Raw genomic sequence first — 23,990 nt, 5'->3', positions numbered from 1 at the left:
AGCCACTCCTTTGTTGCCTTGGCCATGTGTTTTGGGTCATTGTCATGCTGGAATACCCATCCATGACCCATTTTCAATGCCCTGGCTGAGGGAAGGAGGTTCTCACCCAAGATTTGACAGTACATGGCCCCGTCAAATGATGTGGTGAAGTTGTCCTGTCCCCTTAGCAGAAAAACACCCCCAAAGCATAATGTTTCCACCTCCATGTTTGATGGTGGAGATGGTGTTCTTGGGGTCATAGGCAGCATTCCTCCACCTCCAAACACGGCGAGTTGAGTTGATGCCAAAGAGCTCTATTTTGGTCTCATCTGACCACAACAATTTCACCAGTTGTCCTCTGAATCATTCAGATGTTCATTGGCAAACTTCAAACCGGCATGTATATGTATTCTTGAGCAGGGGGACCTTGCGGGCGCTGCAGGATTTCAGTCCTTCACTGCGTAGTGTGTTAATAATTGTTTTCTTGGTGACTATGGTCCCAGCTGCCTTGAGATCATTGACAAGATCCTCCCGTGTAGTTCTGGGCTGATTCCTCACCGTTCTCATGATCATTGCAACTCCACGAGGTGAGATCTTGCATGGAGCCCCAGGCCGAGGGAGATTGACAGTTCTTTTGTGTTTCTTCCATTTGCGAATAATCGCACCAAATGTTGTCACCTTCTCACCAAGCTGCTTGGCGATGGTCTTGTAGCCCATTCCAGCTTTGTGTAGGTCTACAATCTTGTCCCAGACATCCTTGGAGAGCTCTTTGGTCTTGGCCATGGTGGAGAGTTTGGAATCTGATTGATTGCTTTGTGGACAGGTGTCTTTTATACAGGTAACAAGCTGCGGTTAGGAGCACTCCCTTTAAGAGTGTGCTCCTGATCTCAGCTCATTACAGGTATTAAAGACACCTGGGAGCCAGAAATCTTTCTGATTGAGAGGGGGTCAAATACTTATTTCCCTCATTAAAATGCAAATCAATTTATAACATTTTTAACATGCGTTTTTCTGGATTTTTTGTTTCTTTGTCAGTGGGCAAACATACAAAATCAGCAGGGGATCAAATACTTTTTTCCCCCACTGTATGTAATTGCTCTCTGGTGTATTGTCAGAGATGACTACTGGTATAATATCAGAGATGACTACTGGTGTATTGTCAGAGATGACTACTGGTATAATATCAGAGATGACTACTGGTATAATATCAGAGATGACTACTGGTGTATTATCAGAGATGACTACTGGTATAATATCAGCGATGACTACTGGTGTATTGTCAGAGATGACTGCTGGTATAATATCAGAGATGACTACTGGTACATTATCAGAGATGACTGCTGGTGTATTGTCAGAGATGACTACTGGTATAATTTCAGAGATGACTGCTTATTGAAATGCATAGCTGGGATGCTTGTTGTGTAATGGGAAAGTAAATCTGGTTTGACGTGAGTGTTTGGATGAAGTCATGGCTATTGTATGATAGATTTGCATGCACATGCTACAGTAATATAATAATCGCACACTTACAATTTTACTTACATATTCATTCCACGTTAGCTTTCTCTTCCAAGTAACTTTACTTGTAGGGAGAATATGAATAGATATCAATGCCCATAGTACATAGAGATATAGATGAATAACATCAATGTACAATTTCTCATGCAATTTGCATGCAAATCCATTTGCTTCTTTCTCTCCTTCCTTGATTAAGTGGAAGATATGGACTGTGTCCTCAACTAATCTCTCCCTGGTCAAGTTCTAGTGGTAGTAACAGGGGCTGTGGGCCTATCTGTGCTGTGTTCAGTGAAGTAAAGGCAGAACAGAGTCTGTGTCCCAAATGGCACCCTATACCCTATGTAGCGTACTACTTCTGACCAAAGCCCTATGGACACTGGTCAGAAGTAATGCACTATAAAGGGAAAAGGGTGCCATTTGGGACACAGAGAGATTGACTGACCGTTGGTTAATAGAATAGAGTCTATGTCCCCAGGCCATTCACTGATCCTGCAGACTGCTTCAGCATGAAAACAGTAAGGAGGAAGACCTGGGCTCTTATTGTAGTTAGCTGTGAGTAATATTTATAATGTAAGAGATATTTCCAGCATGGCTAGACTTGCAAAATGATGGTAACTTTCCTAATATTCCTAGGAATTCTGTTTGGAGGATTCTGGACTTCCTGCTTCTATCCTCCTGAATCCAGGATCTTTCAAACTGGGATTTCAGGAAAACCTGAGAATTTTACAAGCCCAAGCATTGCTCAGCCCATAGCCTATTCTTTCATTTGCTGTGGTTTCCTAAAGCGTCTTAGGGCTAGGCCCCTTTTTTCTCCACATCCTGTCTGAATGACGTGCCCGAAGTAAACTGCCTGTAGCTCAGGCCCTGAAGCCAGGATATGCATATAATGTTAAAATAATGTAAGAGAATATAACACAATAGATATGGTAGGAGAAAATGTTGAACGAGTGGATTACTCAAATCGATGGCGCCAACTAAACAAACTTTTTGGGATATAAAGAAGGATTTTAACTAACAAAACAACACAACATGTTATAGCTGGGACCATTTGGATGACAGATCAGAGGAAGATTTTCAAAAAGTAAATGAATATTTAATCGTTATTTGTGAATGTATGAAACCTGTGCCCGTGGAAAGATATTTTGATGTGTGGCGCCATCCTCAAACAATCGCATGGCATGTTTTCGCTGTAATAGTTACTGTAAATCGGACAGTGCAGTTATATTAACAGGAATTTAAGCTTTCAGCCGATATAAGACACTTATATGTACATAAATGTTTAAAATCTATAATATTTAAGATTATTTATTTGAATTGCGCGCCTCCAGTTTCACCGCTAGTGGGACTCCTATTTCTAACATTGCAGGATTACAGTAGTTATTGCCGTTGGACCTCACCATACATACGAGTTGGATTTTCTCTTTTTAATGTAATATTTTTTGTACAAGCAGGGAGACTCATTTTAGGATGTCATGGTACTATTGTAGCCATCTTCTCATAGAAGATAACTTGCCCTGGTTCAAATCCAGGCTTTATCACAACTGGCCGTGATTGGGAGACCCATAGGGCGGCGCACAATTGGCCCAGTGTCGTCTGGGTTTCACCGGTGTACGCCGTCATTGTAAATAAGAATTAGTTCTTAACTGACTTGCCAGTTAAATAAAGGTTACATAAAAAATAGAGTGTTTTTATGGATACTCCTCAGACTGGGGTCAGTTCAGGGTTATCTGGAATGAACAGACACAAGAGATGTAATGTCGTACCAGCAGCACAAGAGGTGTGTATGTGTGTATGTTTCTCTTTTTAATGTAATATTTTTTGTATAAGCAGGAAGACTCATTTCAGGATGCCATGGTACTATTGACCTAAATATGCCACTAGAGCAGAGTGCTTCATACTGTAGAGAAGTACATGATGGGAAGCAGAACCTGCTAATGAGCTAAGCCTCTTGCAGAGTCTAGCCCCATCCCATGATTAAATATTCATTGGCTGGTTTAGGCATCCTATTCCCTATAGTGCAACTGTTTTGGCCAGGCGCCAATTAAGACGCAATAGTTTTATTAACTCATAGAAGACGGCTTGGCCTGCTCAGCGGGTATGAGTATTTATTATGGATACTGCTGGTCCATCCTACAGCTCCGTGGATAGTAGTGTTTATTATGGATACTGCTGGTCCATCCTACAGCTCAGTGGGTATTAGTGTTTATTATGGATACTGCTGGCCCATCCTACAGCTCAGTGGGTAGTAGTGATTATTATGGATACTGCTGGTCCATCCTACAGCTCAGTGGATAGTAGTGTTTATTATGGATACTGCTTGTCCATCCTACAGCTCAGTGGGTATTAGTGTTTATTATGGATACTGCTGGCCCATCTTACAGCTCAGTGGGTATTAGTGTTTATTATGGATACTGCTGGCCCATCCTACAGCTCAGTGGATAGTAGTGTTTATTATGGATACTGCTGGTCCATCCTACAGCTCAGTGGATAGTAGTGTTTATTATGGATACTGCTGGTCCATCCTACAGCTCAGTGGATAGTAGTGTTTATTATGGATACTGCTCAGACGGGTCAGGTCAGTGGATAGTAGTGTTTATTATGGATACTGCTCAGACGGGTCAGGTCAGTGGATAGTAGTGTTTATTATGGATACTGCTCAGACAGGTCAGGTCAGTGGATAGTAGTGTTTATTATGGATACTGCTCAGACGGGTCAGGTCAGTGGATAGTAGTGTTTATTATGGATACTGCTCAGACGGGTCAGGTCAGTGGATAGTAGTGTTTATTATGGATACTGCTCAGACGGGTCAGGTCAGTGGATAGTAGTGTTTATTATGGATACTGCTCAGACGGGTCAGCTCAGTGGATAGTAGTGTTTATTATGGATACTGCTCAGACGGGTCAGGTCAGTGGATAGTAGTGTTTATTATGGATACTGCTCAGACGGGTCAGGTCAGTGGATAGTAGTGTTTATTATGGATACTGCTCAGACGGGTCAGGTCAGTGTATAGTAGTGTTTATTATGGATACTGCTGGTCCATCCAACAGCTCAGTGGATAGTAGTGTTTATTATAGATACTGCTCAGACGGGTCTGGTGTCACGATTCCCACCGACGGTGGCGCCCCCTCCTGCACGGGTGGCGCTCGGCGGTCGTCGTCACCGGCCTATTAGCTACCACTGATTCCCTTTTTGGTTTTCCCTTTTGGTTTTGTGCACCTGTGTTTAGTTTGGTTAATTAGCGGGGCTATTTATGTTAGCTGGTCCGCTTCCGTGTTGTGCGGGATTATTTATATTGTGACGGTTCATGTTCGTGTCGGCGCTATTTTACGCCGTGTGTACTTTCTCCCCTGTGTTTGGGAATATTTTGTTTGATGAGTGAGTGTACATTAAATACGCCACTACCCTGTACTCGCTGCTTCCTGTGCCTCATTCCTTCACCACGACTGCCAATCCGTTACAGAATCCCGCACCACGAAAAGGCATGGAATCAGCAGGAGCAGCGGCCACCCCTGTCCCCTCGATGGAGGAACGCGTCCTCCACCACACTACGGTCATCCACCGCATATGAAACGCGATGGACCAGATGATGGAGAGGATGGACAGATGGGAGAGAAGTGGTCTCCTCTCTCCACCTCCGGCTCCTCCGATACAGCCACCTCCTCCTCCCACTACGTCTGGCTGAGGCGCGCTTCGTTTGGCGCTCCCGAAGGAGTATGATGGGGCGGCGGCTGGGTGCCAGGGATTTCTGCTCCAGCTCGAGCTGTACCTGGCCACCGTCAGACCTGCTCCCTCAGGAGAGGAGAGCGTGAGTGCCCTCGTTTCCTGCCTGACGGGCCGAGCTCTGGAGTGGGCTAATGCGGTCTGGAATGGCCCAGACTCGGCGAGGGACCATTATCCAGAGTTCACCTGCAGCTTTCGGGCCGTGTTGGACCACCCTCCGGAAGGAAGAGCGGCGGGTGAACGGCTGTTCCACCTCAGGCAGGAGACGAGGAGCGCTCAGGACTTGCGTTGGATTTCAGGACCTTGGCTGCTGGGGCGGGGTGGAACGACAGGGCCCTCATAGACCACTATAGATGCAGTCTCCGGGCAGACGTCCGCAGGGAGCTGGCCGGTCGAGATGCAGCTCTATCCCTGGACGAGCTCATCGACATGTCCATTCGTTTGGACAATCTGCTGGCTGCCCGCGGGCGTTCGGAGAGGGTCCTGCCCATTCCACCTCCGTGCACCCCGCCCCTACCCCTATGGAGGTGGGGGGGCGTGCCAAGGGGCACCGGAGGAGCTGGCTCCTCCTGCACCAGCTGTGGTTGGAGAGGACACACGGCCGACCGGTGCCGGAGGATCCAGTCTGGGAGTCGAGAGGGCAGGCAGAACACTTCTCGGTCACCCCAGGTGAGTCAGCACCAGATTCACCCAGAACCCCCTGTTGGTCACGTGTTCTTACCTGTTTTGTTTTCTAATTTTTTCCCCTCTTCCCAGCATAGGGCGCTAGTCGATTCAGGCGCAGCTGGGAACTTTATGGATCGTGGACTTGCCATTAAGCTGGGCATTCCGCGGGTGCCGTTAGATTCCCTCTTCCCCGTGCACTCCCTAGATAGCCGACCATTAGGGTCAGGGCTAGTCAGGGAGTCTACGGTGCCACTGGACATGGTAACGCAGGGGAATCATAAGGAACGCATTCGTTTTTTCCTAATTGATTCGCCTGCGTTTCCGGTGGTGCTGGGTAGGTGCCACGTCGGTGGAGAGTCCAGACCAGGTGTCCCCCGTGCGCATTCCCCTTGAGTACGCCGATTTGGCGATCGCCTTCTGTAAAAAGAGGGCGACTAAATTACCACCCCATCGACAGGGGGATTGTGCGATAGACCTCCAGGTTAACGCTGCGCTTCCCAAGAGTCACGTGTACCCCTTGTCATAGGAGGAGACAGCGGCTATGGAGACATATGTCACTGAATCCCTGGGACAGGGGTACATTCGGCCCTCCATCTCACCCGCCTCCTCGAGTTTCTTTTTGTGAAGAAAAAGGAGGGAGGTCTGCGTCCGTGCATTGATTACAGAGGTCTAAACGCTATCACGGTGGGGGTTTAGTTACCCACTACCTCTCATCGCTACGGCGGTGGAATCATTTCACGGAGCAAAGTTCTTCACGAAACTGGATCTCAGGAGCGCGTATAACCTGGTGCGTATCAAGAAGGGAGACGAGTGGAAAACCGCCTTTAGTACCACATCGGGCCATTATGAGTACCTCGTCATGCCGTATGGGTTGAAAAATGCTCCAGCCGTCTTTCAATCCTTTGTTGACGAGATTCTCAGGGACCTGCACGGGCAGGGCGTGATTGTCTATATCGATGACATTCTGATATATTCCGCCACCCGCTCCGCGCATGTGTCCCTGGTGCGCAAGGTGCTTGGTAGACTGCTGGAGCATGACCTATACGTTAAGGCTGAGAAATGTGTGTTTTCCAAACGAGCCGTTTCCTTTCTGGGTTATCGCATTTCCACCACGGGGTGGTGATGGAGTGTGACCGCGTTAAGGCCGTGCGTAATTGGCCGACTCCAACCACGGTGAAGGAGGTGCAGCGGTTCTTAGGCTTTGCCAATTACTACCGGAGGTTTATCCGGGGTTTTGGCCAGGTAGCGGCTCCCATTACCTCACTGCTGAAGGGGGGCCGGTGCGTTTGCGATGGTCGACGGAGGCGGAGGGAGCCTTCAAGAAGTTGAAGACCCTGTTCACCGACGCACCCGTGTTGGCGCACCGGACCCGTCTCTAGCATTCATAGTGGAGGTGGACGCATCCGAGGCTGGGGTGGGTGCCGTGCTATCACAGCGCTCGGGTACGCCATCGAAACTCCGCCCCTGCGCTTTCTTTTCGAAGAAGCTCAGTTCGGCGGAGCGTAACTATGATGTGGGGGACAGGGAGTTGCTAGCGGTGGTAAAAGCTTTGAGGGTGTGGCGGCACTGGCTTGAGGCGGCTAAACACCCCTTTCTCATCTGGACCGACCACCGAAACCTGGAGTACATCCGGGCAGCGAGGAGACTGAATCCGCGTCAGGCAAGGTGGGCCATGTTCTTCGCCCGGTTTAGGTTCACTATCTCCTATAGACCGGGTTCCCTTAACACTAGAGCCGACGCGCTGTCCCGTCTCTATGACACGGAGGACCGGCCCATCGATCCAACTCCCATCATTCCAGCGTCTAGGCTGGTGGCACCGGTGGTATGGGAGGTGGACGCGGACATCGAGCGGGCATTAGTGTTGGAACCTGCGCCTGCGCAGGTTCCCGTGGGTCGCATGTACGTGCCGCTCGGTGTTCGTGATCGTTTGATTCGATGGGCGCACACGCTACCTACGGCGGGTCATCCTGGTGTGGCGAGGACAGTGCGGAGTCTCAGGGGGAAGTACTGGTGGCCCACCTTGGCTAAGGACGTGAGGTCCTATGTCTCTTCCTGTTCGGTGTGCGTTCAGAGTAAGGCTCCTAGGCATCTACCGAGAGGGAAGTTACAGCCCCTCCCCGTTCCACAACGGCCATGGTCGCACCTGTCTATAGATTTCTTGACAGATCTTCCCCCCTCTCAGGGGAACACTGCGATTCTGGTGGTTGAGGATCGGTTCTCTAAGTCCTGCCGTCTCCTCCCATTGCCCGGTCTCCCTACGGCCCTGCAGACTGCGGAGGCCCTATTTACCCACGCCTTCCGGCACTACGGGGTGCCGGAGGACATTGTCTCTGATCGAGGTTCCCAGTTCACATCCAGGGTCTGGAGGGCGTTTATGGAGCGGCTGGGGGTCTTGGTCAGTTTGACCTCCGGTTTTCACCCCGAGAGCAATGGGCAGGCGGAGAGGGTGAACCAGGAGGTAGGCAGGTTTCTGAGGTCGTATTGCCAGGACCGGCCAGGGGAGTGGGCGAGGTACATTCCCTGGGCTGAGTTAGCCCAGAACTCACTTCGCCACTCCTCTACTAACATGTCACCCTTTCAGTGTGTTTTGGGTTAACAGCCGGTCCTGGCACCATGGCACCGGAGTCAGACCGAGGCTCCTGCGGTGGAGGACTGGGTACAGCACTCCAAGGAGACCTGGAGAGCCGTCCAGGACTCACTAAAGGAGGCCAGTGCGCGGCAGAAGAGGAGTGCTGACCGCCACCGCAGTGAGGCGCCCGTGTTCGCACCGGGAGACAGGGTCTGGCTCTCGACCCGGAACCTGCCCCTCCGCGTGCCCTGCCGGAAGCTGGGGCCGCAGTGTGTGGGGCCCTTTAAAGTCCTGGGGAGGATAAACGAGGTGTGTTATCGGTTACAACTCCCTTCCTATTACCGTATTAACCCCTCGTTTCATGTGTCTCTCCTCAGGCCGGTGGTAGCTGGTCCCCTGCAGGAAGGTGAGGTGCTGGAGGTCCCTCCACCCCCTCTGGACATCGGGGGGTCCCCCGGCGTACAGCGTACGGGCCATTCTGGACTCGAGACGCCGGGCGAGGGGCCTGCAGTACCTCGTGGACTGGGAGGGGTACGGCCCGGAGGAGAGGTGCTGGGTGCTGGCGGAGGACATCTTGGACCCATCCATGTTGAAGGATTTCCATCGCCTCCGTCCGGATCGCCCTGCGCCTCCCCTCCGGGTCGTCCTCGAGGCCGGTGTCGGCGCGCTGCGGGAGCCGCGCGTCAGGAGGGGGTACTCTCACGATTCCCACCGACGGTGGCGCCCCCTCCTGCTCGGGTGGCGCTCGGCGGTCGTCGTCACCGGCCTATTAGCTACCACTGATTCCCTTTTTGGTTTTCCCTTTTTGGTTTTGTGCACCTGTGTTTAGTTTGGTTAATTAGCGGTGCTATTTATGTTAGCTGGTCCGCTTCCGTGTTGTGCGGGATTATTTATATTGTGACGGTTCATGTTCGTGTCGCCGCTATTTTACGCCGTGTGTACTTTCTCCCCTGTGTTTGGGAATATTTTGTTTGATGAGTGAGTGTACATTAAATACGCCACTACCCTGTACTCGCTGCTTCCTGTGCCTCATTCCTTCACCACGACTGCCAATCCGTTACATCAGGCCAGTGGATAGTAGTGTTTATTATGGATACTGCTCAGACGGGTCAGGTCAGTGGATAGTAGTGTTTATTATGGATACTGCTCAGACGGGTCAGCTCAGTGGATAGTAGTGTTTATTATGGATACTGCTGGTCCATCCTACAGCTCAGTGGATAGTAGTGTTTATTATGGATACTGCTCAGACGGATCAGGTCAGTGGATAGTAGTGTTTATTATGGATACTGCTCAGACGGGTCAGGTCAGTGGATAGTAGTGTTTATTATGGATACTGCTCAGACGGGTCAGGTCAGTGGATAGTAGTGTTTATTTTGGATACTGCTGGCCCATACTACAGCTCAGTGGATAGTAGTGTTTATTATGGATACTGCTGGCCCATCCTACAGCTCAGTGGATAGTAGTGTTTATTATGGATACTGCTGGTCCATCCTACAGCTCAGTGGATAGTAGTGTTTATTATGGATACTGCTGGTCCATCCTACAGCTCAGTGGATAGTAGTGTTTATTATGGATACTGCTGGCCCATCCTACAGCTCAGTGGATAGTAGTGTTTATTATGGATACTGCTGACCCATCCTACAGCTCAGTGGGTATTAGTGTTTATTATGGATACTGCTGGTCCATCCTACAGCTCAGTGGTATTAGTGTTTATTATGGATACTGCTCAGACGGGTCAGGTCAGTGGATAGTAGTGTTTATTATGGATACTGCTCAGACGGGTCAGGTCAGTGGATAGTAGTGTTTATTATGGATACTGCTCAGACGGGTCAGGTCAGTGGATAGTAGTGTTTATTATGGATACTGCTCAGACGGGTCAGGTCAGTGGATAGTAGTGTTTATTATGGATACTGCTCAGACGGGTCAGCTCAGTGGATAGTAGTGTTTATTATGGATACTGCTCAGACGGGTCAGCTCAGTGGATAGTAGTGTTTATTATGGATACTGCTCAGACGGGTCAGCTCAGTGGATAGTAGTGTTTATTATGGATACTGCTCAGACGGGTCAGCTCAGTGGATAGTAGTGTTTATTATGGATACTGCTCAGACAGGTCAGGTCAGTGGATAGTAGTGTTTATTATGGATACTGCTCAGACGGGTCAGGTCAGTGGATAGTAGTGTTTATTATGGATACTGCTCAGACGGGTCAGGTCAGGGTTATCTGGAAAGAACAGGCACAAGAGATTTAATTTAATGTCATTTTATTCACAACTGTACAAGAAGTGTGTGTGTGTGTGTGTGTGTGTGTGTGTGTGTGTGTGTGTGTGTGTGTGTGTGTGTGTGTGTGTGTGTGCATTAGCTTGTGTGTGTGTGTGTGTGTGTGTGTGTGTGTGTGTGTGTGTGTGTGTGTTCTTGCACATCATACAAGATGTGTGTCTGGGTCTTGGGAGTTGTCTGCTGTAGTAGCCAGTACCAGTATGCAGTGTTTTAGTGTGTGTGTTGAATGTAGCTCTGTGGGCATGTTTCTCCTCATAAAGAGCTGAGTGACTGATGTGTCTACAGCTGTATGCTGTGCTGTGGATTAACATAATGACGTGAGGGTGGGAGTAGTGTTCTGTGGAGCTGAACGCAGCACACAAAGCCCTGGGAAGTAAGTGTGAAATTAAAGGGGAGAATGTACAATACTGGGCTGTGAGGCACACTTACACAGAGCTGAGGAGGGAATACATTCTGACTAATAGGATTTGAACAGCTTGTCTTTACTCTGTGGCCTGGCGGCATGGCACCCTTTCTGGAAACACACACACATGCTCACAGGCATGCACAGACACACACACACTCACAGGCATGCACAGACACACACACACTCACAGGCATGCACAGACACACATACACTCACAGGCATGCACAGACATACACACACTGACATGCATCCACAGACACACACACATGCTCACAGGCATGCACAGACACACACAGACACACACACACTGACATGCATGCACAGACACACACTCACAGGCATGCACAGACAAACTCACACACGCTCACAAGCATATGCACCGACACACACACACACTCACAGGCATGCACAAACACACACACACACACTCACAGGCACAGGCACTCTCCTTCCTCTCAATGACTTGCATAACTTGGACGATCAGTTCTGGCCCTGCACGACACAGAATGTCAACCCACCCCAAGCTTTTGGACTTCCAAATGTCTTCTTCTCCTGTTTCCTATGTAATAATAGTTTCCGGGACGCTCAAGACATAAATATGCAGTTACAAACAAACAACAAACCTCTTAATGCCACTGACAAACACAGCAAATAATCACGGACTAGTTCTCTGATGAGATCCCTTGAAATTCCTCTCAAATGGAACGGTTTATTTTCACAATGGTGCACTTTCACCAAAGAAACACACAACAAATTATTTAAAAAAAACTAAAATGAATAGATTTTCTAGCTGAGTTGGTATATTCACATTGACAAATCTGTTAATTAGATCATCCTCACCTGAACCCACGTTCAGAGACCTTGTTAAGAATGAAATCAAAGCCAATATCTAGGAATGACATGTCCTGTAACCTTGAGATGTCTGCACACAAGGACGCAGCGACGTCAATGATGCTTGAAAACACATTAAAGCAATGGGTTAAGGCTAGGCAAACATCAGATTGCCACAACAAATCTAATTTGATTTAGAGCATCGACTGCACTGGCGGTTAGAGAGTCAAGCAGCAGCTTGACAACCTATTGCCTTATCTTCCCTGGTACTTCCTGTAGCAGACAGAACAGACCAGTAACGTCAGGCTACAGGGGGAAGGAGAAAGTCATTGGACATAGCTTAAGTATCCAGGGAGCAAATGAAAATGGAACAATCATCATTGGAAAGCGTGTGAGTCATTACCTGAGTAACTTAGAATAACGATGAGTCGACTAGGTCAGGACCAGTAGAAAGATCAACTCACACACATTCAGATCCCCTCTCAATCTCTCTCTCTCTGTCAACCTGTGTTCCATTCCTGTGTTCATTAATTAACATTCTCATTTCCAAAGTCTATAAGCTGTGTCCCAAATAGGACCCAATTCCCTAGATGGGCCCTGGTCAAAAGTGGAACACAAGGGAATAAGTTGCCATTTGGGACGGGCTCTATATGTGTTCCAGAGTCATTTTCACATTGCACGAGGATCTTTCACTGATTGTTAGGAGTCATTACTTTCACTGGTTGAGACCTGTCACCCTTATCTAATTAAAATCCTTTTTCCTTAATGATTTTTTTAAGCCAATGTGCATTTGCATATTGCTATCACAACACTTAGACATTGTGTAGGGGATAAATATTCATAAATTCTCTGCATGGGGGATGCTTTTCTCAATGATTGTATTAATATTTTCAAATGTAACTTTTTTTCCCCACAATGCATTGGGGTTGCCAGATTGGTTCTTATTTTGTGTCCGTCCAAAGGTTTGCTAATACATTTTACACATTGCTCAATGAAGAAATTAATTTCAATAGACATTACTTTCAATACTTTCAATAGTGTAGTGATTGAAAAACTCCATGGTGTTCTTCCAGGTCAGTACTAAATGAGCTGGACACAGTATGAACATAGAGAGGCTGTAGGTGGAAGGAGAGCTGGACACAGTGTGAACACAAAGAGGCTGTAGGTGGAAGGAGAGCTGGATACAGTGTGAACACAGAGAGGCTGTAGGTGGAAGAAGAGCTGGACACAGTGTGAACACAGAGAGGCAGTAGGTGGGAGGAGAGCTGGACACAGTGTGAACATAGAGAGGCTGTAGGTGGAAGGAGAGCTGGACACAGTGGGAACATAGAGAGGATGTAGGTGGAAGGAGAGCTGGACACAGTGGGAACATAGAGAGGCTGTAGGTGGAAGGAGAGCTGGACACAGTGGGAACATAGAGAGGCTGTAGGTGGAAGGAGAGCTGGACACAGTGGGAACACAGAGAGGCTGTAGGTGGGAGGAGAGCTGGACACAGTGGGAACATAGAGAGGCTGTAGGTGGAAGGAGAGCTGGACACAGTGGGAACATAGAGAGGCTGTAAGTGGGAGGAGAGCTGGACACAGTGGGAACATAGAGAGGCTGTAGGTGGAAGGAGAGCTGGACACAGTGGGAACATAGAGAGGCTGTAGGTGGAAGGAGAGCTGGACACAGTGGGAACATAGAGAGGCTGTAGGTGGAAGGAGAGCTGGACACAGTGGGAACATAGAGAGGCTGTAGGTGGAGCAGAGAGCTGGACACAGTGTGAACATAGAGAGGCTGTAGGTGGAGCAGAGAGCTGGACACAGTGGGAACATAGAGAGGCTGTAGGTGGAGCAGAGAGCTGGACACTGTGGGAACATAGAGAGGCTGTAGGTGGAAGGAGAGCTGGACACAGTGGGAACATAGAGAGGATGTAGGTGGAAGGAGAGCTGGACACAGTGTGAACACAGAGAGGCTGTAGGTGGAAGGAGAGCTGGACACAGTGGGAACATAGAGAGGCTGTAGGTGGGAGGAGAGCTGGACACAGTGGGAACATAGAGAGGCTGTAGGTGGAGCAGAGAGCTGGACACAGTGGGAACATAGAGGGCTGTAGGTGGAAGGAGAGCTGGACACAGTGGGAACATAGAGAGGCTGTAGGTGGAAGGAGAGCTGGACACAGTGGGAACACAGAGAGGCTGAAGGTGGAAGGAGAGCTGGACACAGTGTGAACATAGAGAGGCTGTAGGTGGAAGGAGAGCTGGACACAGTGGGAACATAGAGAGGCTGTAGGTGGAGCAGAGAGCTGGACACAGTGGGAACATAGAGAGGCTGTAGGTGGAAGGAGAGCTGGACACAGTGGGAACATAGAGAGGCTGTAGGTGGAGCAGAGAGCTGGACACAGTGGGAACATAGAGAGGCTGTAGGTGGAAGGAGAGCTGGACACAGTGGGAACATAGAGAGGCTGTAGGTGGAGCAGAGAGCTGGACACAGTGGGAACATAGAGAGGCTGTAGGTGGAAGGAGAGCTGGACACAGTGGGAACACAGAGAGGCTGTAGGTGGGAGGAGAGCTGGACACAGTGTGAACATAGAGAGGCTGTAGGTGGAGCAGAGAGCTGGACACAGTGTGAACATAGAGAGGCTGTAGGTGGGAGGAGAGCTGGACACAGTGGGAACACAGAGAGGCTGTAGGTGGAAGGAGAGCTGGACACAGTGGGAACATAGAGAGGCTGTAGGTGGAAGGAGAGCTGGACACAGTGGGAACACAGAGAGGCTGTAGGTGGAGCAGAGAGCTGGACACAGTGGGAACACAGAGAGGCTGTAGGTGGAAGGAGAGCTGGACACAGTGGGAACATAGAGAGGCTGTAGGTGGAGCAGAGAGCTGGACACTGTGGGAACATAGAGAGGATGTAGGTGGAAGGAGAGCTGGACACAGTGGGAACATAGAGAGGCTGTAGGTGGAAGGAGAGCTGGACACAGTGGGAACATAGAGAGGCTGTAGGTGGAGCAGAGAGCTGGACACTGTGGGAACATAGAGAGGCTGTAGGTGGAAGGAGAGCTGGACACAGTGGGAACATAGAGAGGCTGTAGGTGGAAGGAGAGCTGGACACAGTGGGAACATAGAGAGGCTGTAGGTGGAAGGAGAGCTGGACACAGTGGGAACATAGAGAGGCTGTAAGTGGGAGGAGAGCTGGACACAGTGGGAACATAGAGAGGCTGTAGGTGGAAGGAGAGCTGGACACAGTGGGAACATAGAGAGGCTGTAGGTGGAAGGAGAGCTGGACACAGTGGGAACATAGAGAGGCTGTAGGTGGAAGGAGAGCTGGACACAGTGGGAACATAGAGAGGCTGTAGGTGGAGCAGAGAGCTGGACACAGTGGGAACATAGAGAGGCTGTAGGTGGAGCAGAGAGCTGGACACAGTGGGAACATAGAGGGCTGTAGGTGGAAGGAGAGCTGGACACTGTGGGAACATAGAGAGGCTGTAGGTGGAAGGAGAGCTGGACACAGTGGGAACATAGAGAGGCTGTAGGTGGAAGGAGAGCTGGACACAGTGGGAACATAGAGAGGCTGTAGGTGGGAGGAGAGCTGGACACAGTGTGAACATAGAGAGGCTGTAGGTGGAGCAGAGAGCTGGACACAGTGGGAACATAGAGAGGCTGTAGGTGGAGCAGAGAGCTGGACACAGTGGGAACACAGAGAGGCTGTAGGTGGAGCAGAGAGCTGGACACAGTGGGAACACAGAGAGGCTGTAGGTGGAAGGAGAGCTGGACACAGTGTGAACATAGAGAGGCTGTAGGTGGAGCAGAGAGCTGGACACTGTGGGAACATAGAGAGGCTGTAGGTGGAAGGAGAGCTGGACACAGTGTGAACATAGAGAGGCTGTAGGTGGAGCAGAGAGCTGGACACAGTGGGAACATAGAGAGGCTGTAGGTGGAAGGAGAGCTGGACACAGTGGGAACACAGAGAGGCTGTAGGTGGAAGGAGAGCTGGACACAGTGGGAACATAGAGAGGCTGTAGGTGGAAGGAGAGCTGGACACAGTGGGAACACAGAGAGGCTGTAGGTGGAAGGAGAGCTGGACACAGTGTGAACATAGAGAGGCTGTAGGTGGAGCAGAGAGCTGGACACAGTGGGAACATAGAGAGGCTGTAGGTGGAAGGAGAGCTGGACACAGTGGGAACACAGAGAGGCTGTAGGTGGAGCAGAGAGCTGGACACAGTGGGAACATAGAGGGCTGTAGGTGGAAGGAGAGCTGGACACAGTGGGAACATAGAGAGGCTGTAGGTGGGAGGAGAGCTGGACACAGTGGGAACACAGAGAGGCTGTAGGTGGAGCAGAGAGCTGGACACAGTGGGAACATAGAGAGGCTGTAGGTGGAGCAGAGAGCTGGACACAGTGGGGACATAGAGAGGCTGTAGGTGGAGCAGAGAGCTGGACACTGTGGGAACATAGAGAGGATGTAGGTGGAAGGAGAGCTGGACACAGTGGGAACATAGAGAGGCTGTAGGTGGAGCAGAGAGCTGGACACAGTATGAACATAGAGAGGCTGTAGGTGGAAGGAGAGCTGGACACAGTGGGAACATAGAGAGTCTGTAGGTGGAAGGAGAGCTGGACACAGTGGGAACATAGAGAGGCTGTAGGTGGAAGGAGAGCTGGACACAGTGTGAACACAGAGAGGCTGTAGGTGGAAGGAGAGCTGGACACAGTGTGAACATAGAGAGGCTGTAGGTGGAGCAGAGAGCTGGACACAGTGGGAACATAGAGAGGCTGTAGGTGGAGCAGAGAGCTGGACACAGTGTGAACATAGAGAGGCTGTAGGTGGGAGGAGAGCAGGACACAGTGGGAACACAGAGAGGCTGTAGGTGGAAGGAGAGCTGGACACAGTGGGAACATAGAGAGGCTGTAGGTGGAGCAGAGAGCTGGACACAGTGGGAACATAGAGAGGCTGTAGGTGGAAGGAGAGCTGGACACAGTGTGAACACAGAGAGGCTGTAGGTGGAGCAGAGAGCTGGACACAGTGGGAACATAGAGAGGCTGTAGGTGGAGCAGAGAGCTGGACACAGTGGGAACATAGAGAGGCTGTAGGTGGAAGGAGAGCTGGACACAGTGGGAACATAGAGAGGCTGTAGGTGGAGCAGAGAGCTGGACACAGTGGGAACATAGAGAGGCTGTAGGTGGAAGGAGAGCTGGACACAGTGGGAACATAGAGAGGCTGTAGGTGGAAGGAGAGCTGGACACAGTGGGAACACAGAGAGGCTGTAGGTGGGAGGAGAGCTGGACACAGTGTGAACATAGAGAGGCTGTAGGTGGAAGGAGAGCTGGACACAGTGGGAACATAGAGAGGCTGTAGGTGGAAGGAGAGCTGGACACAGTGGGAACATAGAGAGGCTGTAAGTGGGAGGAGAGCTGGACACAGTGGGAACATAGAGAGGCTGTAGGTGGAAGGAGAGCTGGACAGAGTGGGAACATAGAGAGGCTGTAGGTGGAAGGAGAGCTGGACACAGTGGGAACATAGAGAGGCTGTAGGTGGAAGGAGAGCTGGACACAGTGGGAACATAGAGAGGCTGTAGGTGGAGCAGAGAGCTGGACACAGTGGGAACATAGAGAGGCTGTAGGTGGAGCAGAGAGCTGGACACAGTGGGAACATAGAGGGCTGTAGGTGGAAGGAGAGCTGGACACTGTGGGAACATAGAGAGGCTGTAGGTGGAAGGAGAGCTGGACACAGTGGGAACATAGAGAGGCTGTAGGTGGAAGGAGAGCTGGACACAGTGGGAACATAGAGAGGCTGTAGGTGGGAGGAGAGCTGGACACAGTGTGAACATAGAGAGGCTGTAGGTGGAGCAGAGAGCTGGACACAGTGGGAACATAGAGAGGCTGTAGGTGGAGCAGAGAGCTGGACACAGTGGGAACACAGAGAGGCTGTAGGTGGAGCAGAGAGCTGGACACAGTGGGAACACAGAGAGGCTGTAGGTGGAAGGAGAGCTGGACACAGTGTGAACATAGAGAGGCTGTAGGTGGAGCAGAGAGCTGGACACTGTGGGAACATAGAGAGGCTGTAGGTGGAAGGAGAGCTGGACACAGTGTGAACATAGAGAGGCTGTAGGTGGAGCAGAGAGCTGGACACAGTGGGAACATAGAGAGGCTGTAGGTGGAAGGAGAGCTGGACACAGTGGGAACACAGAGAGGCTGTAGGTGGAAGGAGAGCTGGACACAGTGGGAACATAGAGAGGCTGTAGGTGGAAGGAGAGCTGGACACAGTGGGAACACAGAGAGGCTGTAGGTGGAAGGAGAGCTGGACACAGTGTGAACATAGAGAGGCTGTAGGTGGAGCAGAGAGCTGGACACAGTGGGAACATAGAGAGGCTGTAGGTGGAAGGAGAGCTGGACACAGTGGGAACACAGAGAGGCTGTAGGTGGAGCAGAGAGCTGGACACAGTGGGAACATAGAGGGCTGTAGGTGGAAGGAGAGCTGGACACAGTGGGAACATAGAGAGGCTGTAGGTGGGAGGAGAGCTGGACACAGTGGGAACACAGAGAGGCTGTAGGTGGAGCAGAGAGCTGGACACAGTGGGAACATAGAGAGGCTGTAGGTGGAGCAGAGAGCTGGACACAGTGGGGACATAGAGAGGCTGTAGGTGGAGCAGAGAGCTGGACACTGTGGGAACATAGAGAGGATGTAGGTGGAAGGAGAGCTGGACACAGTGGGAACATAGAGAGGCTGTAGGTGGAGCAGAGAGCTGGACACAGTATGAACATAGAGAGGCTGTAGGTGGAAGGAGAGCTGGACACAGTGGGAACATAGAGAGGCTGTAGGTGGAAGGAGAGCTGGACACAGTGTGAACATAGAGAGTCTGTAGGTGGAAGGAGAGCTGGACACAGTGGGAACATAGAGAGGCTGTAGGTGGAAGGAGAGCTGGACACAGTGTGAACACAGAGAGGTTGTAGGTGGAAGGAGAGCTGGACACAGTGTGAACATAGAGAGGCTGTAGGTGGAGCAGAGAGCTGGACACAGTGGGAACATAGAGAGGCTGTAGGTGGAGCAGAGAGCTGGACACAGTGTGAACATAGAGAGGCTGTAGGTGGGAGGAGAGCAGGACACAGTGGGAACACAGAGAGGCTGTAGGTGGAAGGAGAGCTGGACACAGTGGGAACATAGAGAGGCTGTAGGTGGAGCAGAGAGCTGGACACAGTGGGAACATAGAGAGGCTGTAGGTGGAAGGAGAGCTGGACACAGTGGGAACATAGAGAGGCTGTAGGTGGAGCAGAGAGCTGGACACAGTGTGAACATAGAGAGGCTGTAGGTGGAAGGAGAGCTGGACACAGTGGGAACATAGAGAGGCTGTAGGTGGAAGGAGAGCTGGACACAGTGGGAACACAGAGAGGCTGTAGGTGGGAGGAGAGCTGGACACAGTGTGAACATAGAGAGGCTGTAGGTGGAAGGAGAGCTGGACACAGTGGGAACATAGAGAGGCTGTAGGTGGAAGGAGAGCTGGACACAGTGGGAACATAGAGAGGCTGTAGGTGGAAGGAGAGCTGGACACAGTGTGAACATAGAGAGGCTGTAGGTGGAAGGAGAGCTGGACACAGTGGGAACATAGAGAGGCTGTAAGTGGGAGGAGAGCTGGACACAGTGGGAACATAGAGAGGCTGTAGGTGGAGCAGAGAGCTGGATGGCGTTGGAGCCAACCGTAACAGGCGGTGGGAGGAGTTTAGATTCATATAGGAAAAGATCAACGTTACAAAAGAGGTCAGAGGGTGGAATTCACTTTTCAGAGATCAGAAATATATATATATATATTTATGAGCACATTTTTGGATGGTCTGCATCTTTGAAGAAACCTACTGATACTTGAAGGTAGCTTTAATGATCATACAAGCTTTACATTTAAAATGTTTAATAAATGTATTCAATTCATTCAATTCTATCCAATTACATTGGATTTGAATACGTTTTAGCAGTGGTGTAAACTACTTAAGTAAAAATACTTTAAAGTACTTCTTTAGTTGTTTTTTTGAGTATCTGTAATTTACTATTTATATTTTTTTACTTTTACATTCCTAAAGAAAATAATATAATTTTTACTCCATACATTTAGCCTGACACCCAAAAATTGTCCAATTCACACACTTATCAAGAGAATATCCCTGGTCATCCCTACTGCCTCTGATCTGGCGGACTCACTAAACACAAATGCTTCGTTTGTAAATTATATCTGAGTGTTGAAGTGTACCCCTGGCTATTTGTTCTGTCTGGTTTGCTTAATATAAGGAATTTGAAATTATTTATACTTTTACTTTTGATACTTAAGTACATTTTAGCAATTCCATTTACTTTTGACTCTTAAGTATATTTAAAACCAAATACTTTTAGCCTTTTACACAAGTAGTATTTTACTGGGTGACTTTCACTTTTACTTGAGTCATTTCTATGAAGGTGTCTTTACTTTTACTTAAGTATTACTATTGAGTACTTTTTCCACTACTGAGTTTTAGCCAGTTCTATTGGATGCTGTTGTAAATTATGTGTTTCCTGTTTTACAGAGCCCCTCCTGGATGACTTCCTGCTGACATACCTGGTGTTCATGTCAACCAGTGATCTGTGTCAAGCTCTTCTGGGACAATATCCTTCTACTTCCGGCTGTGGTGGTCACCTCTAGAATATAGTACACCACCCTTATCACTAGACTAGAGTATACAACCCTTACCTCTAGACTACAGTATACAACCATTACCTCTAGACTACAGTATACAACCATTACCTCTAGACTACAGTACACCACCCTTACCTCTAGACTACAGTACACAACCCTAACCTCTAGACTACAGTATACAACTCTTACCTCTAGACTACAGTATACCACCCTTACCTCTAGACTACAGTACACAACCCTTGCCTCTAGACTACAGTACACAACCCTTACCTCTAGACTACAGTATACCACCCTTACCTCTAGACTACAGTATACAACCCTTACCTCTAGACTACAGTATACAACCCTTACCTCTAGACTACAGTATACAACCCTTACCTCTAGACTACAGTATACAACCCTTACCTCTAGACTACAGTATACCACCCTTACATCTAGACTACAGTATACAACCCTTACCTCTAGACTACAGTATACCACCCTTACCTCTAGACTACAGTACACAACCCTTACCTCTAGACTATAGTATACAACCCTTACCTCTAGACTACAGTAAACAACCCGTACCTCTAGACTACAGTACACAACCATTACCTCTAGACTACACTACCTTACCTCTAGACTATAGTACCTTTTCTCTAGACTACAATACACAACCCTTACCTCTAGACTACAGTACACAACTCTTACCTCTAGACTACAGTATACCACCATTACCTCTAGACTACAGTATACCACCCTTACCTCTAGACTATAGTATACAACCCTTACCTCTAGACTACAGTAAACAACCCTTACCTCTAGACTACAGTACACAACCCTTACCTCTAGACTATAGTACCTTTTCTCTAGACTACAATACACAACCCTTACCTCTAGACTACAGTACACAATTCTTACCTCTAGACTACAGTATACCACCATTACCTCTAGACTACAGTAAACAACCCTTACCTCTAGACTACAGTATACCACCCTTACCTCTAGACTATAGTATACCACCCTTATCTCTAGACTACAGTACACAACCCTTACCTCTAGACTACAGTATACCACCCTTACCTCTAGACTATAGTATACAACCCTTACCTCTAGACTACAGTACACCACCCTTACCTCTAGACTACAGTATACAACCCTTACCTCTAGACTACAGTAAACAACCCTTACCTCTAGACTACAGTACACAACCCTTACCTCTAGACTATAGTACCTTTTCTCTAGACTACAATACACAACCCTTACCTCTAGACTACAGTACACAACTCTTACCTCTAGACTACAGTATATCACCCTTACCTCTAGACTACAGTACACAACCCTTATCTCTAGACTACAGTATACCATCCTTACCTCTAGACTACAGTACACAACCCTTATCTCTAGACTACAGTATACCACCCTTACCTCTAGACTAGAGTAACGTATCTCTAGGCTACAGTACCTTACCTCTAGACTACAGTATACCACCATTACCTCTAGACTACAGTATACCACCCTTACCTCTAGACTACAGTACACAACCCTTATTTCTAGACTACAGTATACCACCCTTACCTCTAGACTACAGTACACAACCCTTATCTCTAGACTACAGTATACCACCCTTACCTCTAGACTACAGTACCTTACCTCTAGACTACAGTACACAACCCTTATCTCTAGACTACAGTATACCACCCTTACCTCTAGACTACAGTATACCACCATTACCTCTAGACTACAGTATACCACCCTTACCTCTAGACTATAGTATACAACCCTTACCTCTAGACTACAGTAAACAACCCTTACCTCTAGACTACAGTACACAACCCTTACCTCTAGACTATAGTACCTTTTCTCTAGACTACAATACACAACCCTTACCTCTAGACTACAGTACACAATTCTTACCTCTAGACTACAGTATACCACCATTACCTCTAGACTACAGTAAACAACCCTTACCTCTAGACTACAGTATACCACCCTTACCTCTAGACTATAGTATACCACCCTTATCTCTAGACTACAGTACACAACCCTTACCTCTAGACTACAGTATACCACCCTTACCTCTAGACTATAGTATACAACCCTTACCTCTAGACTACAGTACACCACCCTTACCTCTAGACTACAGTATACAACCCTTACCTCTAGACTACAGTAAACAACCCTTACCTCTAGACTACAGTACACAACCCTTACCTCTAGACTATAGTACCTTTTCTCTAGACTACAATACACAACCCTTACCTCTAGACTACAGTACACAACTCTTACCTCTAGACTACAGTATATCACCCTTACCTCTAGACTACAGTACACAACCCTTATCTCTAGACTACAGTATACCATCCTTAACTCTAGACTACAGTACACAACCCTTATCTCTAGACTACAGTATACCACCCTTACCTCTAGACTAGAGTAACGTATCTCTAGGCTACAGTACCTTACCTCTAGACTACAGTATACCACCATTACCTCTAGACTACAGTATACCACCCTTACCTCTAGACTACAGTACACAACCCTTATTTCTAGACTACAGTATACCACCCTTACCTCTAGACTACAGTACACAACCCTTATCTCTAGACTACAGTATACCACCCCTTACCTCTAGACTACAGTACCTTACCTCTAGACTACAGTACACAACCCTTATCTCTAGACTACAGTATACCACCCTTACCTATAGACTACAGTACCTTGCCTCTAGACTACAGTACCTTACCTCTAGACTACAGTACCTTACCTCTAGAATACAGTACCTAATCTCTAGACTACAGTACCTTATCTCTAGACTACAGTACCTTACCTCTAGACTACAGTACCTTACCTCTAGAATACAGTACCTTATCTCTAGACTACAGTACCTTACCTCTAGACTACAGTACCTTATCTCTAGACTACAGTACCTTACCTCTACACTACAGTACCTCACCTCTAGACTACAGTACCTTATCTCTAGACTAGAGTACCTTACCTCTAGACTACAGTACCTTACCTCTAGACTACAGTACCTTATCTCTAGACTACAGTACCTTAACTCTACACTACAGTACCTCACCTCTAGACTACAGTACCTCACCTCTAGACTACAGTACCTTGCCTCTAGACTACAGTACCTCATCTCTAGGCTACAGTACCTTGCCTCTAGACTACAGTATACAACTCTTACCTCTAGACTACAGTATATCACCCTTAACTCTAGACTACACTATACCACCCTTACCTCTAGACTACAGTACACAACTCTTACCTCTAGACTACAGTATATCACCCTTAACTCTAGACTACAGTATACAACCCTTACCTCTAGACTACAGTAAACAACCCTTACCTCTAGACTATAGTACCTTTTCTCTAGACTACAATACACAACCCTTACCTCTAGACTGCAGT

At 48.6% G+C, this 23,990-nt stretch overlaps 1 protein-coding gene across 2 annotated transcripts in view; it reads left to right on the top strand.

Moving 5' to 3' along the window:
* The window catches only part of LOC106596065 (rap guanine nucleotide exchange factor 5), a 73,249-nt gene that overhangs the window by 4,314 nt on the left and 44,945 nt on the right, over nt 1-23,990 (top strand). For both annotated transcript variants that reach the window (XM_045712767.1, XM_045712766.1), the window contains one exon: nt 20,485-20,563. In XM_045712767.1, the coding sequence (XP_045568723.1) occupies nt 20,526-20,563 (38 nt within the window). In that variant the 5' untranslated portion in view covers nt 20,485-20,525. The remainder of the gene's footprint in view (nt 1-20,484; nt 20,564-23,990) is intronic.

The sequence above is a fragment of the Salmo salar genome, unplaced genomic scaffold, assembly GCF_905237065.1.
Source record: "Salmo salar unplaced genomic scaffold, Ssal_v3.1, whole genome shotgun sequence".
NCBI lineage: Eukaryota > Metazoa > Chordata > Actinopteri > Salmoniformes > Salmonidae > Salmo > Salmo salar.
The sequence above is the reverse complement of the archived record's forward strand: the minus strand, read 5'-3'. Positions and strand labels throughout refer to the sequence as shown.